The 13124-nt window shown below is 36.7% G+C and overlaps 1 protein-coding gene across 1 annotated transcript in view; it reads left to right on the plus strand.

The window, feature by feature from the left end:
- GABRA1 (gamma-aminobutyric acid type A receptor subunit alpha1) overlaps positions 1–9227 on the plus strand; it is a gene marked incomplete at both ends in the record, with an annotated part of 46924 nt that extends 37697 nt beyond the window's left edge. The window contains 2 exons of the mRNA XM_079772711.1: positions 2943–3145; positions 8916–9227. Coding sequence (XP_079628837.1) covers positions 2943–3145; positions 8916–9227 — 515 coding nt within the window. The remainder of the gene's footprint in view (positions 1–2942; positions 3146–8915) is intronic.
- Positions 9228–13124: the final 3897 nt, after the last annotated feature.

The raw sequence follows: 13124 nt of genomic DNA on the forward strand, positions 1-13124 counted from the left end.
CCAGCTTTGACTCTACTTGTTAGAAATAAAGACACTCACTTCTGTGTACTTACGAAATTTGAGCCCCTTTTTTCCCCCAAGAATTTTTTTTAAAAATTAGAACACATAAGATACTTACATTATATTTTATGTAGAATGAATCAAGCACTACAGTGAAAAATGTTTTTTAATGTAATTTTCCCCCACTTTACCCCAACATAGCTGATCCTTCCAGTTTGGAAATTTTCTAAAACATTTTGGACTGTTTTATAAATCAAAAACTTTGCTTTTTTTAAAAATACGTATCCATTTATTTTAAAAACCTTGCTTTTAACACTTTCAACAATCAGGCAACTCATGCCTTTTCGGTAAACATAACTACCTATACATAACCTTAGCTGTGGCAAGTATTTCTGTCCATCAAGTTTTATATTTCTAATGTTTCAAGCTCAATAAAATCACAAATACAATTTTCTAAGACCCAGCCTCTTAACATTTATTTAGTAGACATGTTTCTATTCTTTTTTTTTTTTTTTTTTTGTCTGAACTCAGCATATTTCTCTGAGCTGTGTAAGATGCCTGGGAGGGTCATGAGTTGTAATTTATAAGAACTTACTAAAAGGCAACCCAGACTGCAACAAAGCTGAAGGCTGTTTTATGTCTTAAAATATCATATTTTTTACCTTCCATGCTCACATTTGGAGGCAATGTGGTCATGGAATTTTGCTGCCAGACAGATTCAAGTTTTAGTTTTAATCTATTTTTCTAAGCTTCATTTGTCAAAATGTGAATACAATTAATATCAAATTATACTGTTTAAAAGATTAAGTGATAAAAATAAAATATGTAAATTTTCAGGCTTAGTACTTGCAACTTAAGAGATGCTCAACACACTTTTGTTCTTTTCCCCTCCCCTATAGCAGGAATTATAAGAATACACACACATACACACACACACACACACACACACACACACACACACACACAACCTCTTTATGCTATTCTTCACTGCTTTTAATTTATGCATGCATTTGATTTAAGAACACCTACTCCCAAATTCCTTATGCTGCTTATATAAACCAAAATTCACAAAAATAAAGAAATGAATTCACTATAGCAGGAATTTATCCAAAAGGACTGTATTTGTCAATAATAATAAGTAATTAATCTTGCCCTAAGTAAATATCAGGCTAAGTGCTAAACACTCTACTATTGTATTGTATTTAATAGTCACAACACTCCTCTGAGTTAGACTTATTGACATAAATTTACAAAGAAATAATTATTTTTAAAGAATGGAGCAGAAGCTCTGAATTGTGAGGCAATTTTCCCAAGGTCACTCAGCAATTACAGAACTGAGATTTAAAACTGGGTTGCTCTGTTTCCTAGATACTGGTATTTAGTTACCTTGCTCTTTGCTCAAGTTAATATCGGCATGTACATTTGAGAGCTGTTTTCCAGCCAATATTCTTTAAGCCATTTGTTGGTTAGGTAATATAGACAAGGCCCCAGAACTTTCTGTAACACCGTCAAAGTTCAAAGTAATAACTATGACTCGATAAAAGTCTCAGTGTTTCTTCTAAATCCTATCACTTTCTAAAATAGTTGCCAAGATGATCTACCTTGAAATTCATGGAAAACTAGGAAATACTGGATGGTTTAAAGCAGTTCATAAAAATTAGCCACCCCCCCCATCTCTGTATTCCTACCAATTCTCTGAAAAGTCATCAAGTGGGGGGAAGTATAGATATTAATTTTAGACCCCATTGGAAGATAGCATCTTCTAAGGCAATAATTTATTTACATCTTTAAAAGGCTTGTACATATTACTGCATTTTATCCTCAAAAAATCTTGTGAATGACTGTGTGGAAATTTTCCTCTCTTAGAACCTCAACAATGATATAGACAGTCAAGAAAATGAAGTTTCAATCGAGCCTCCAAAGATATGAAGACTGAGGTCCCTGGAAGTTAATTCACTTATTCAGGTTATGGAGCTAATAAGTGGTCAGGTTGAGAGTAGTCACTGGAGCAGGTCACGATTTTTCCACATCATGCAGCCTGAGTCATCCTTACTGGATTATGGTGAATTTTTAAATACTTCTCAAATGGTTTATAAGGAACCTTGCAATAGTCTAACTATAAGGTGAATGACATTTAGTAGGCTGATAATATTAATTTGTTATGTGAACATTAATGGATATCATTATTTACATACCAACTCATATAATTACATAAATTAACTAAAAACAATGGACTTAAAGATGGCATTGGGGCAGCAATAACAGAAAAGGAAAGATTGTGGACATTTAAATCTCAAAATGTGATTAAATTTTGGCTTTGTTCCTTCTGAAATGTATAACCTCAGGCAAGTTACATGCAACTTATTTTAGGAATTTCTTCAAAAGTGTGGCTACTTCAAAATAAGCAAAAAAAAAACAAGTATAAAAGCAGAAGAGTTAATAATGTAACAAAGTATTATCTAAAGATAATTTAGTTATCTATCACTTATCAATCATCAATACACTATTATCTTCTTGGTTTATAACGTTAGAGGTACACGGGAAGAATATCAAACAGAGCTGAGGATTCAGTTTTCTGTGGATCAGAGATAGTGATCGATGCTTTCTATTTCAAAGAGTTGGAGAAAATGAGGGAATATTATTTCCTTTTCTAACCAGGACACCACGTTCAAGATGCCCATTTTAAAAGTTCACTATTTTATTAACAGCTCAACAGCAAAGTAGTTTATCCCTAGAAGAGATCCCCTTCAAATTGCCATTCCATCAACTGAAAACTACACTGGGATTAAATTAAAACTCATCCATTCCAGACCAGAATGTGATGAACAGGAAAACGTATACTCTGGGGTACTGTGGTTCTCCCTCTGTACAAGTAGCATGACATCCAGTGATGCCATTGTGTAGTAGCAATTGACAAATTCACTTAATTTCTTTCTTTACAGGAGTAACAACTGTGCTCACCATGACAACTTTGAGCATCAGTGCCAGGAATTCGCTCCCTAAGGTGGCTTATGCAACTGCTATGGATTGGTTTATCGCAGTGTGCTATGCCTTTGTGTTCTCCGCTCTGATTGAGTTCGCCACCGTAAACTATTTCACCAAGAGAGGTTATGCCTGGGATGGCAAAAGCGTGGTTCCAGAAAAGGTAAATGCATTAATATCCCCTGTGGTATAGCACTAATATGTCTTTTTAAACATATTAGATGGCATGTTTGGACTTGACGAAATGGATGAAGAATGCAGAGAGTGGTTAATGAGGATTGTAATTCTTATGTCATCAATGATTAAGTGCTATGATAATTTCATTCTTGTTAAAGAAAGGTTGAGTGGAGAGTAGATGCAGAAGATAAAGGAGACAAAAATTAATATTTCTACTCAAATATAATTTTCTATGGCTTCAATTGATCTGAGAAGAGTTTTAACAAGCCTGACATTACGAGCAAATAAACTGACACACAGCATTATAATTTTTATAACTTGAAAATCATAGGCTTTTGGTTACTTTTTAAACCTAATACCTTTGGTTATAAACATCATTACTATAATGCCTCAATTTAACTGTGTTTGCAAAATGCATTATCTCCAATTATCAGTGAAACAAAGGGCAGGAAACATTTTCTCTTCTCAAAATAGAGGCATGCTTGCTTTAAGGGTCATAACACACAGAAATCACAGAAAAATGTAGAAAACTATCAAGGATGGAACTGGAGAGCATTATGCTAAGCAAAATAAGCCAGTTAGAAAAAGATAAATATCACATGATCTCACTCATTTATAGAATATAACGAACAACAGAAACTGATGAACAAAAACAGATCCAGGACAAATAAACATCGATCAGACCATCAAACCTCAGAGGGAAGGTAGGGGAGGGTGGGGGTAGGGGGAGAGATCAACCAAAGGACTTGTATGTAGGCATAGAAGCCTAACCAATGGACACAGACAACAGGGGGTGAGGGCATGAGTGGAGAGGTGGGGGGGGGGCAATGGTGCTATAAGGACACATATGTAATACCTTAATCAATAAAGGAAAAAATAAAATAAATAAATGAGGGAGTTAAGTAAAAAAAAAAAAAAAAGAATATCACTCAGCCCTAGCCAGTTTGGCTCAGTGGATAGAGCATTGGTGTAGACCAAAAGGCTCCAGGTTCGATTCTGGTCAAGGACATGTACCTTGGTTGCAGGCTCTTCCCTGGCCCAGGCCCTGGTGGGGGCTCGTGCAGAAGTCAACCAATTGATATGTTTCTCTCACATCAATGTTTCTCTCACATCAAATGTTTCTGTCTGTCTTTCCCTCTCTCTTCTACTCTCCCTAAAAAACAATGGAAAAATATGCTGGGGTGAGGATTAACAATAACCAAAAAAACAGAGAGAGAGAGAGAGAGAGAGAGAGAGAGAGAGAGAGAGAGAGAGAGAGAGAGAGAGAGAATATCACTCAGAAACTATTTTAGAGTAGATTTGAAAACAGTTGGAGAGGCTATTTCTACTTCTGAGGTTTGAAGGAAAAATATATCAAAATGCAAGTGAGTCTTGGGATGGTAGGAAGAAGGGCAAAGTCAGAGACAGAGGTTGTAAGACCTCTAGAAGTAATCGAGGAGGATTCACTCTTCAGCAGTTTTCCCTGAATTCCACTCCATTGAATGCTATCTTCTTGTGATGGTCCCTGAAAATACAGCTCTATGGTCAAATACAATTAAAAGAAAATATGCTGCTAAGGTAAAATTCTTTTAGATTTACCATCAGCAACAGATGAGTCAGTTCAACACCCCAGTGAGCTACATCAGTAAAAGCAAAAGGGTTCTGTACAAGATGCACTATCATAGCCAAAGTGTACCAGAAACTGGCCCTGAAAATCCAGCCTGCCTTGAAACATTCTTGCCCAGTATAAACATTCTTTGAATTTGCAAACCAAGAACTTTGACTCAGGTTGAGTAGAGAGAGGAGACAAGATACAGGGACTGCATATACCAGCTGGAGAGAGAGGGCCAAGAAGGTGGAGACAAAGTTATTGTCAAATATGTGCCTTAGTCGTCCATGGCTGTCTTTGTCCTAGACCAGAAGGGCAGCCTGAAGGAGAGAGAGCCAACCCAGGAGACAGGTTATCATAAAACACTGAGAATTGTAAGACGCAGCCCAGAGACAGAGCTGTGAAAAATTTTTAAACGTACATCTTAGGATTACTGACATATTCTACTGAAATTATTCAGAATGAGTAATAGGCAAACATGGGTGACATACAGTGAAAGTGGGGTGCAAACATTGGGAAATTTGCTTTTCTAGCTTACTACTTTCTTAGCAAGCTGTGAAAGGCCAAACATCTTTCTGATTCTGGCTCCTAAATATCAGCTGTTAGTGACTAGTGGTTAGATGAATGGAAATTTTTATGGAGACCATGGAATTTTGGTTGAGGCATTGGTGAGCTCATAGTTCTGATTGTTATTTATCCCATTCTGACCCCTACATTAGTCTTTCATGTGCTATGTCTCAAAGAAAATATTTTAATCTCTATCAATCTTTAGTCCATACTAGTCAATATATATGTATGTTCTGCAATACATCCATATGTAATAACACATCTATATTTACATTAATCATCCTCATTAAATAGACAATATTTTCTATAAATTATTTATGCTTCTGTAAAAATCTTCCCACAGGCTTTGACAGTTTGATTTGCTTATTCTAATCTAGGTCTCATCTTGACATTCAGATGAAGAAGAATATATTTTTTCTGGTACTAGGTTAATGTTTCTAGGAGAGTTAAATTTTCAACCACTTAACAAGGTTCAATTTAAAATTCAAAAGAACTTTCCCACAGGATCATCACATTATCCAGTGAGCATACACAGCCTGCTTACAATCCATCCTTCTATGGTTAATTGCTAAAAGAAATGCCAACTTCTTAAGAACATGGGGGAGCTCAATATTTTCAGAAATTAGTATTTCCTGATAAACCAAACAGTTATTTCTAAATATTCTATTCAACATGATGTTGCAAAAAAAGCACTTAATTTGAGAATTTTTAGTAGTGAGTTATAATAAATTGACATGGTAAGAGATGAAATCTCCATGAACTTTTTCTTTAGAAGATTATTTATTTCAGTTTACCTAATAGGATGTCTGTCACTCAACAAGTTTTGGTTAGACTGGAACCCTTGGCCTCTCTTCAACACCAGAGTACATTATACATATTATCTAAAGGGCATAACAAGCTGTTTAATGTATCTATAATATTAAAACTCTCATTTTTAAAGAAATGAACTCAACATAAGGTCAGTTTGGCTCTTTAACGGTGTTGAAATAAATCATAATCTCTTTCTGACCTGTAGTCATTTGGACCACATTCAGAATCACTTTAACTTAATTATGGAAATTTCTATTCTTCCTCATAAAGCTTAACCAACTCTGCCTTCACTGCAAAATGAGTGTATACTTAGAGAAAGTGACCTTATTTTAATAAAGTAATATTAGAAAAAATAATAATATATTTGTTTTTAAGTCTCAAAATAGCTTAAGGATTTGGAGAGGAAAAAAATAGCAGACAGGGCACATAGCTGGGAAATAAATAAATTTACCTGTTAAAATTCCTGACTATTGTGTCTAGTGAAAAGCATCAGGTCTTCTGGAAGTAATAATTTATTCTGATTTAATAATTTAAGAATACAAATTATTCAGAGAGTACTGCATCTGGTAGTTCAAGTTTAGGTGCTCATCGATGGCTAAGTTTTTGCAACGTCAATAACCAGGTTCAAATCATGAGGAATCCTAATCAAAATATGAGACTGTGTCCAAGACACAGTACTTTAAAAAATGTTACTAGTAATTTACTGTACACAAAAGAATGAGAACCACTCTTCTAGACTATCGCTGTCCAACAGATATATAAGTACACTACAAGCATCAGCCAGATATGTACTTTGAAATTTTCTAGTAGCTTTATTTTTAAGTACAAGCCAGTAGAATTAAGTTTAATAATATACTTTAGCCCATATATAAAAAACTAGAGGCCCGATGCATGAAGATTCATGCAAGAATGGGCCTTCCTTCCCCTGGCTGCCAGCACCGCCTTCACTCCAGCTCTGGCCCGGAGCCACTTTTCTGCCTTCCCATGCTGCCCAGAGGCCCGGAGCTGCTGGGGCTGTGCAGAACGCCTGCATCATCACCATGGCCCCCGCCGCTCAGCGCCTGGGTATGCAAATTAACCCACCATCTTTGTTGGGTTAATTTGCATACTCACTCCTGATTGGCTGGTGGGTGTCACTAAGGTACTGCCAATTTGCATCTTTCTCTTTTATTAGTGTAGATATTATCTTTACAACATGGAAACCATACAAAACATTATTAAGGAGATAGATTTCATTCTTTTTTTCACACTAGGTCTTCAAAATACTATGTGTATTTTAAACATACAGCATGTATCTAATCAGCCTAGCAACATTTTATTGCTCAGTAGTCACATGTGGCTATTGGCAATTGTATTGGGCCACACAGCTATAAACAATAATCTACTCAATTTTTTGGCAATGTCTACATGACAGAAATCCTAAGAAATGCTGCAGTTGCCAATTGTTGCATAGACGGCATTGATGAGCAGCTAACATGAACAAGAATTGAATTCTGGATATTCTGAATAATTCTGCTTTATCGTTTGCCTACCTGAAACCTGGGGAGAAGGAGCAAATAATACTAACTGGCTCAGCAACTTATTGCTGAAAAACAAACAACCCGGCAACAGCAACAGTAACGTATAGATCTTAAAATAACAACCAAGCATTTGGGGCTGAGAACAGCCCGGGGGTAATTCCATTAGTCTAACCTGGGCTCACTCACAGGGTGAGAAGACCCACATGGCCTCTCTCACATGTCTGGAGCCTGATGCTGGCTGGGCCTCTCACATCGTCTCTGCCACTCAGCAGTCTGGCCCAGCCTTCTTCATGCGGCAGTGGCATGTTTGTAGAAGGTAAAGGCTGAGGTTGCAAAGCCTCTTGACGTTAGGCTCCTACACTGCAACAGCATCACTCTGTCCAAAGTCACAGGCAGGGAAACAGAGCGCAGCTCTTGATAGAAAAGTGGGGGAAATATTGTGTCGGCATTTTTCCAGCTTTATCAAGATATAATTGACACATGTCATTGGGGCAGTTTAAGGTGTACAGTGTGATTGCTTTGATACATATACATACTGTGAATTGATTACCACTGTAGCATTAGCTATCATATCCACCTGTTGTATAGTTACCATTTCTTTCTGTAGTAAAGCATTTAACATCTATTCTCTTAGCAACATTCAAATATATGATGTAGTATTATAAGCTACTAGAGGCCCGTTGCACGAAGATTCGTGCAATAGGCCTTCCTTCCCCTGGCTGCCATCACCGGTTTTCCTCCGGCACCTGGGACCCAGGCCTTCGCTCTGGCCGCTGCCTTCTGTCTTCACTCCGGCCGTAACACCGCTCCTATAGCTCCCAGCGCCCTCTGCCCCCCCCCCCCCCAACCTCCCCCTCATAGCAGGCGTCCCACCAGGCCCAGCCGCTCCGCACCTGCATGCGTGCTGCCCAGAGGCCTGGAGCTGCTGGGGGGCGGGGCCACCGCCATCTTTATCAGGTTAATTTGCATACCCACTCCTGATTGGCTGGTGGGCGTCATGAAGTGACAGTCAATTTGCATATTTCTCTTTTATTAGTGTAGATAATCACCATGCTGCACATTATATCTCCCAAATTGTTAATCTTATGACTGGATATGGGTGTCTGCAATTTTAATTTAGCCCAATAATTCAGTCATAAATTACATTTCTTAGATTTTTAAATAAAGCACAGATTTAGGTTCCAAAGTGAAGGTCACTTTTACTCAGCAACTTATAAACGTGCTTATCTCACAGTTTACCCACCAAAATGTTTTTACTCTTTCTTTTACAGCCAAAGAAAGTGAAGGATCCTCTTATGAAGAAAAACAACACTTACGCTCCGACAGCAACCAGCTACACCCCTAACATGGCCAGGGGTGACCCTGGCTTAGCCACCATTTCTAAAAGTGCGACCATAGAACCGAAAGAAGTCAAGCCAGAAGTCAAACCTCCAGAACCCAAGAAAACCTTTAACAGTGTCAGCAAAATTGACCGCCTGTCAAGAATAGCCTTCCCGCTGCTATTTGGAATCTTCAACTTGGTTTACTGGGCTACCTATTTAAACAGAGAGCCTCAGCTCAAAGCCCCCACCCCACATAAGTAGGCCCTTTTATTCATATTCTGCTGTTCAGTCCTCTGCAATGGAAATTGCTTTCTGTTCTCAACGCAGTAATTCCCATCTGCTTTATTGCCTCTGTCTTAAAGAATTTGAGGGTTCCCTTATTTCCATAATTCCTACAAGAACAGACCCCTGTCCAGCAGTGCAGAGCAGAGCAGAAAATACAGCTAAGAGACAGGATTCTGAGAGAGAGAACGAGAGAGCAAACACAATCACAATGGAAGGAGACAGAACGAAAGAGAGAGGGAAGAAGGGGGACATAGTTCCCAAGAAAGGAGGTAAAGTAGAAGAAAAATAAAACAACTATAACTCTAGATAATTTGTAGATATATATTTCCAAATATTCTAAACAAAGAAGATACTATATATGTCAAAAATATTTTTATGTGAAGGTGTTTAAAAGAAAAAAATTATAAATGTTTAATGGAGAACATTTTCAAAGAATCTATATCTTTATTGCACAAACTATGGTGTGCTTACATTTTGTGTTGCTTTTTGAACTGATGGATAACTTCAATATTTTTGTTTCCAAAGCTAAGGACCCCCCTTCCTTCTCCTGTTATAAATGCCTAACATGCTATTTTGTTGCTAAGAGCTATTTTAAAATTCAAAGAGGAGCAGTCCCTCCTTGTAGAGCACATTTCGTCCAAGGAGAGAAATGCTCTACACAGGCTGTTTTCACTATCATCTGCGCCTTCATCACTGGACTTGATGAAGAATCATTTCAACAAAAACATAGATACTCAATAACAGCCAAAAATTTTGAAAATTAAATAAAATAATTTAAAAATATTCCCGTTCTCATCATGCCTATTTAGAGATAGCACATGGGTCCCATGAATCACTTCATTCCCATTATAAAGATGCTTTAGAGGGGCAAAAATATTTTGCAAGCTCTAGAATTGTTGAATGTATTTTATATACAGTACATTAAAAGCTTTAGATTGAAATTTATGACTAGTGAACAAAAATAGAATATATAAATTATCTATGTAAATATACAGCATGAGATTGTACATTTTTTACTTTTTTTTTTAAGGTTGTGTTCTTAAAATAGTGTGTAAGACTCACCGCTCTTAGCTGTTAGAATGTTGTTAAGTGCTATGGAAATACCTTTAGAGCCTGCATTCAAGACCAGAACAGCTTGCAGGAATCAGGTGGAACTTCAAATATATGGGCATAACGTTTATTTACGTAGAGAAAGCTTATAATTGCAAACTGCTGTCTGGCGTACAGTAGTAAATCAGTTGCTATCTGCCCCAGTCCTGCCACAGTTCCCTAAATTAGGCTCTTGTAATATAGAAATGAAATGGAAAAGCATTAGTGAGAGCGAGAAAATCAACTGTATATTACCGCTATCTTTGCTGATATCAACTATTTCGATGTGCTATACCATATGTAGCACCAACTATAAAAATTCATGAAAGAATGTACAGGAAATAGCTTTTATTGAGTAATGTTATTACATTTCATTTATACTGTAGCAATATATTTGTAGGTATACTATGTAAGGGCTTTAACGACAAGAGGTCCATTAATACTCCCTATGAAAGTTCTAGGCGGTTTCATTACTTCCCAGATGTTTTAGAGATAAATATTTATGCAGAAGGTATTTTTGAAGTCTCCTTTTTGTCCGATAGGGTTTCAGATGTATTTAAAATTAGCATCCAGAATCCACAGGTCATAGTCTAAGCAACACATTTAGGATACAACAACATAAGCCTATCAGGCTAGTTGCCAAATGAGACAGTTGGGATCCACACCCAGGTTTGGAGCTATGTCTTTCTCAAAAAGCTGCTATCCAATGATGTAGGAAAATACACTCTGTTTTCCTAAACAAACTCTGGTTTCTTTTTAAATGTGCTTTATTGTTTGATTTGGTCCTGCCGAAATTCCATGAGCTAGGCCAATAAAGGCTGAAGCAAGGGTGTTCATCCTCTGGTATCGTGTGTAGATATCATGTATAGAAAATAAAGTAAAATATGGCTCTAACTTCTATGTTACTGTTTATCTTGTTATTTTTCTGTGTCAATCTAATGTGTTTATTAAAAGTATTTTATCTTCCAGACTCATCATGAGTAATGTTTGGTCTGTATTTTGCTCATTAGATGTGAATATTTCTTATTAGTCAGCTTCCTGCTATGCAATGATGGCATTTCTCTCATTTCTTAGTTTGTTAGTATATGTGGATAATATTATATTGTATTAATTGATTACATAATTTAATGGAAGACAAATAATTCTATGTAGCTTTTCTACAGTGCTTTGCTAAACCATGTAATACTAGTTAAGTCTTCCTTGAATATAAAGTTACGCTGTTACACAGGACAGTTCCTGTTTATTACCAGGAATATTTTTAAAGATGACACTGAATGTTTATTGCACATTAGTGCAGTGAAGTGGCAATAAAACCTAAGATGAATTGAGGTTGTTTATCGCAGATGCATGTATTGCTTTACAGCGTTTAGCAAAAGCTCTTAATTTTATGTCATACTGTATTCTATTATAATAATAAAGCTAACATTAGTAAATAACAAGATGGAATGCCTGATTGTCTTTTCAAATTATCAATAGGACATGCTGTTTCCCTATTTTAAAACATTTTCAGGTAGGAGTACCTAAAAGTGCCAATTATTAGCAGGAATATAGGCTATAGAGAAGGTTTTTGAATATGTATCAGTAGAATAATCCTAAACTATCATTTAAAAATATACATTTCATCGATGCCAGAGAGGAAGGGAGAGGGGGAGAGAGACAGAACCATTGATGATGAGGGAGAATCTTTGATTGGTTGTCTCCTGCATACCCCCCACTGGGGATCGATCCCTCAACCCTTGCATTTGCCCTAATCTGGAATACAACTGTGACCTCCTCATTCATAGGTCCACACCCAACCACTGAGCCACACCAGCAGAGATAACCTATCATTTTTAATGAATCACTTTAAAAAAGAAAAATTATTAAACACCTGGAATCTAAGGTTACTAGTAGCACTTTAACTCAAATTTTATACAGCATACACAGAACAGCATAAAAATGCTTAAATGAGAATAGAGCCTGGTCATACCTATTGTTAATACAGAAAATCTGTTTTTTTTAATCTACTCTGAAGAGACTCTGGTTTAATTGTTTTTGGGGAGGAATCTGAGTATTGTAGTTTTATTTAAAAGCTCCCCAGGAGCTGTTACATTCCTTAATGTTTCTATAACCACAAAGTCAGATGGAAGTACAGAATACTTACAATTATTTGAAAGACAATAGAAAAGTCATTTAAATGACAGGCATAAAATTGTACCTGGTTTTTACAGACAAGACCACATCTTTCTGTGTCAATGGTGGCCAGGGGAAAAAACAAAGTATATCGTACTTCTACAGATAAAGTATGTGTCTTCCTAAAAAGTTATTCATAACTTAGCAAAATTAATAATTTTAAAACCCTCTAACTCACTTGACTGATTCAACCAACATAAAACTGCCCATTATAAACTAGCTAAACCATCACATTCATTGACTTCTTGGGTCTCCTAAAAATGAACCTAGTGAATGATGATTATTTTGGCTATCAAACTCCATCCATGCCAGGGCTCACCATAATAATTATCTAAGGAGTGGAAACAAGGATGGACTTGGCATGATTGCTGGCCATCTGTTTGAATTTCACTATACCTGTTTGTTGAGACCTTCTGTTGGAGGTTTCTAAAATCTATCCAGCCCTTGTGAACAGCAAGAACAATTATCTCACTTGATTACGTTATAGCCACAATTCAGTCGAATACGTTGACTCCAAATATGAATGCAGTTTAACTAAACTAAATTCTACCAATATTGCTAAATCCCTGCCCTGTGTTAAGCATTGTGCTAGAATATAGGGATGTAGAGACA

The sequence above is a fragment of the Cnephaeus nilssonii genome, assembly GCF_951640355.1.
Source record: "Cnephaeus nilssonii genome assembly, chromosome: 5".
Lineage (NCBI taxonomy): Eukaryota > Metazoa > Chordata > Mammalia > Chiroptera > Vespertilionidae > Cnephaeus > Cnephaeus nilssonii.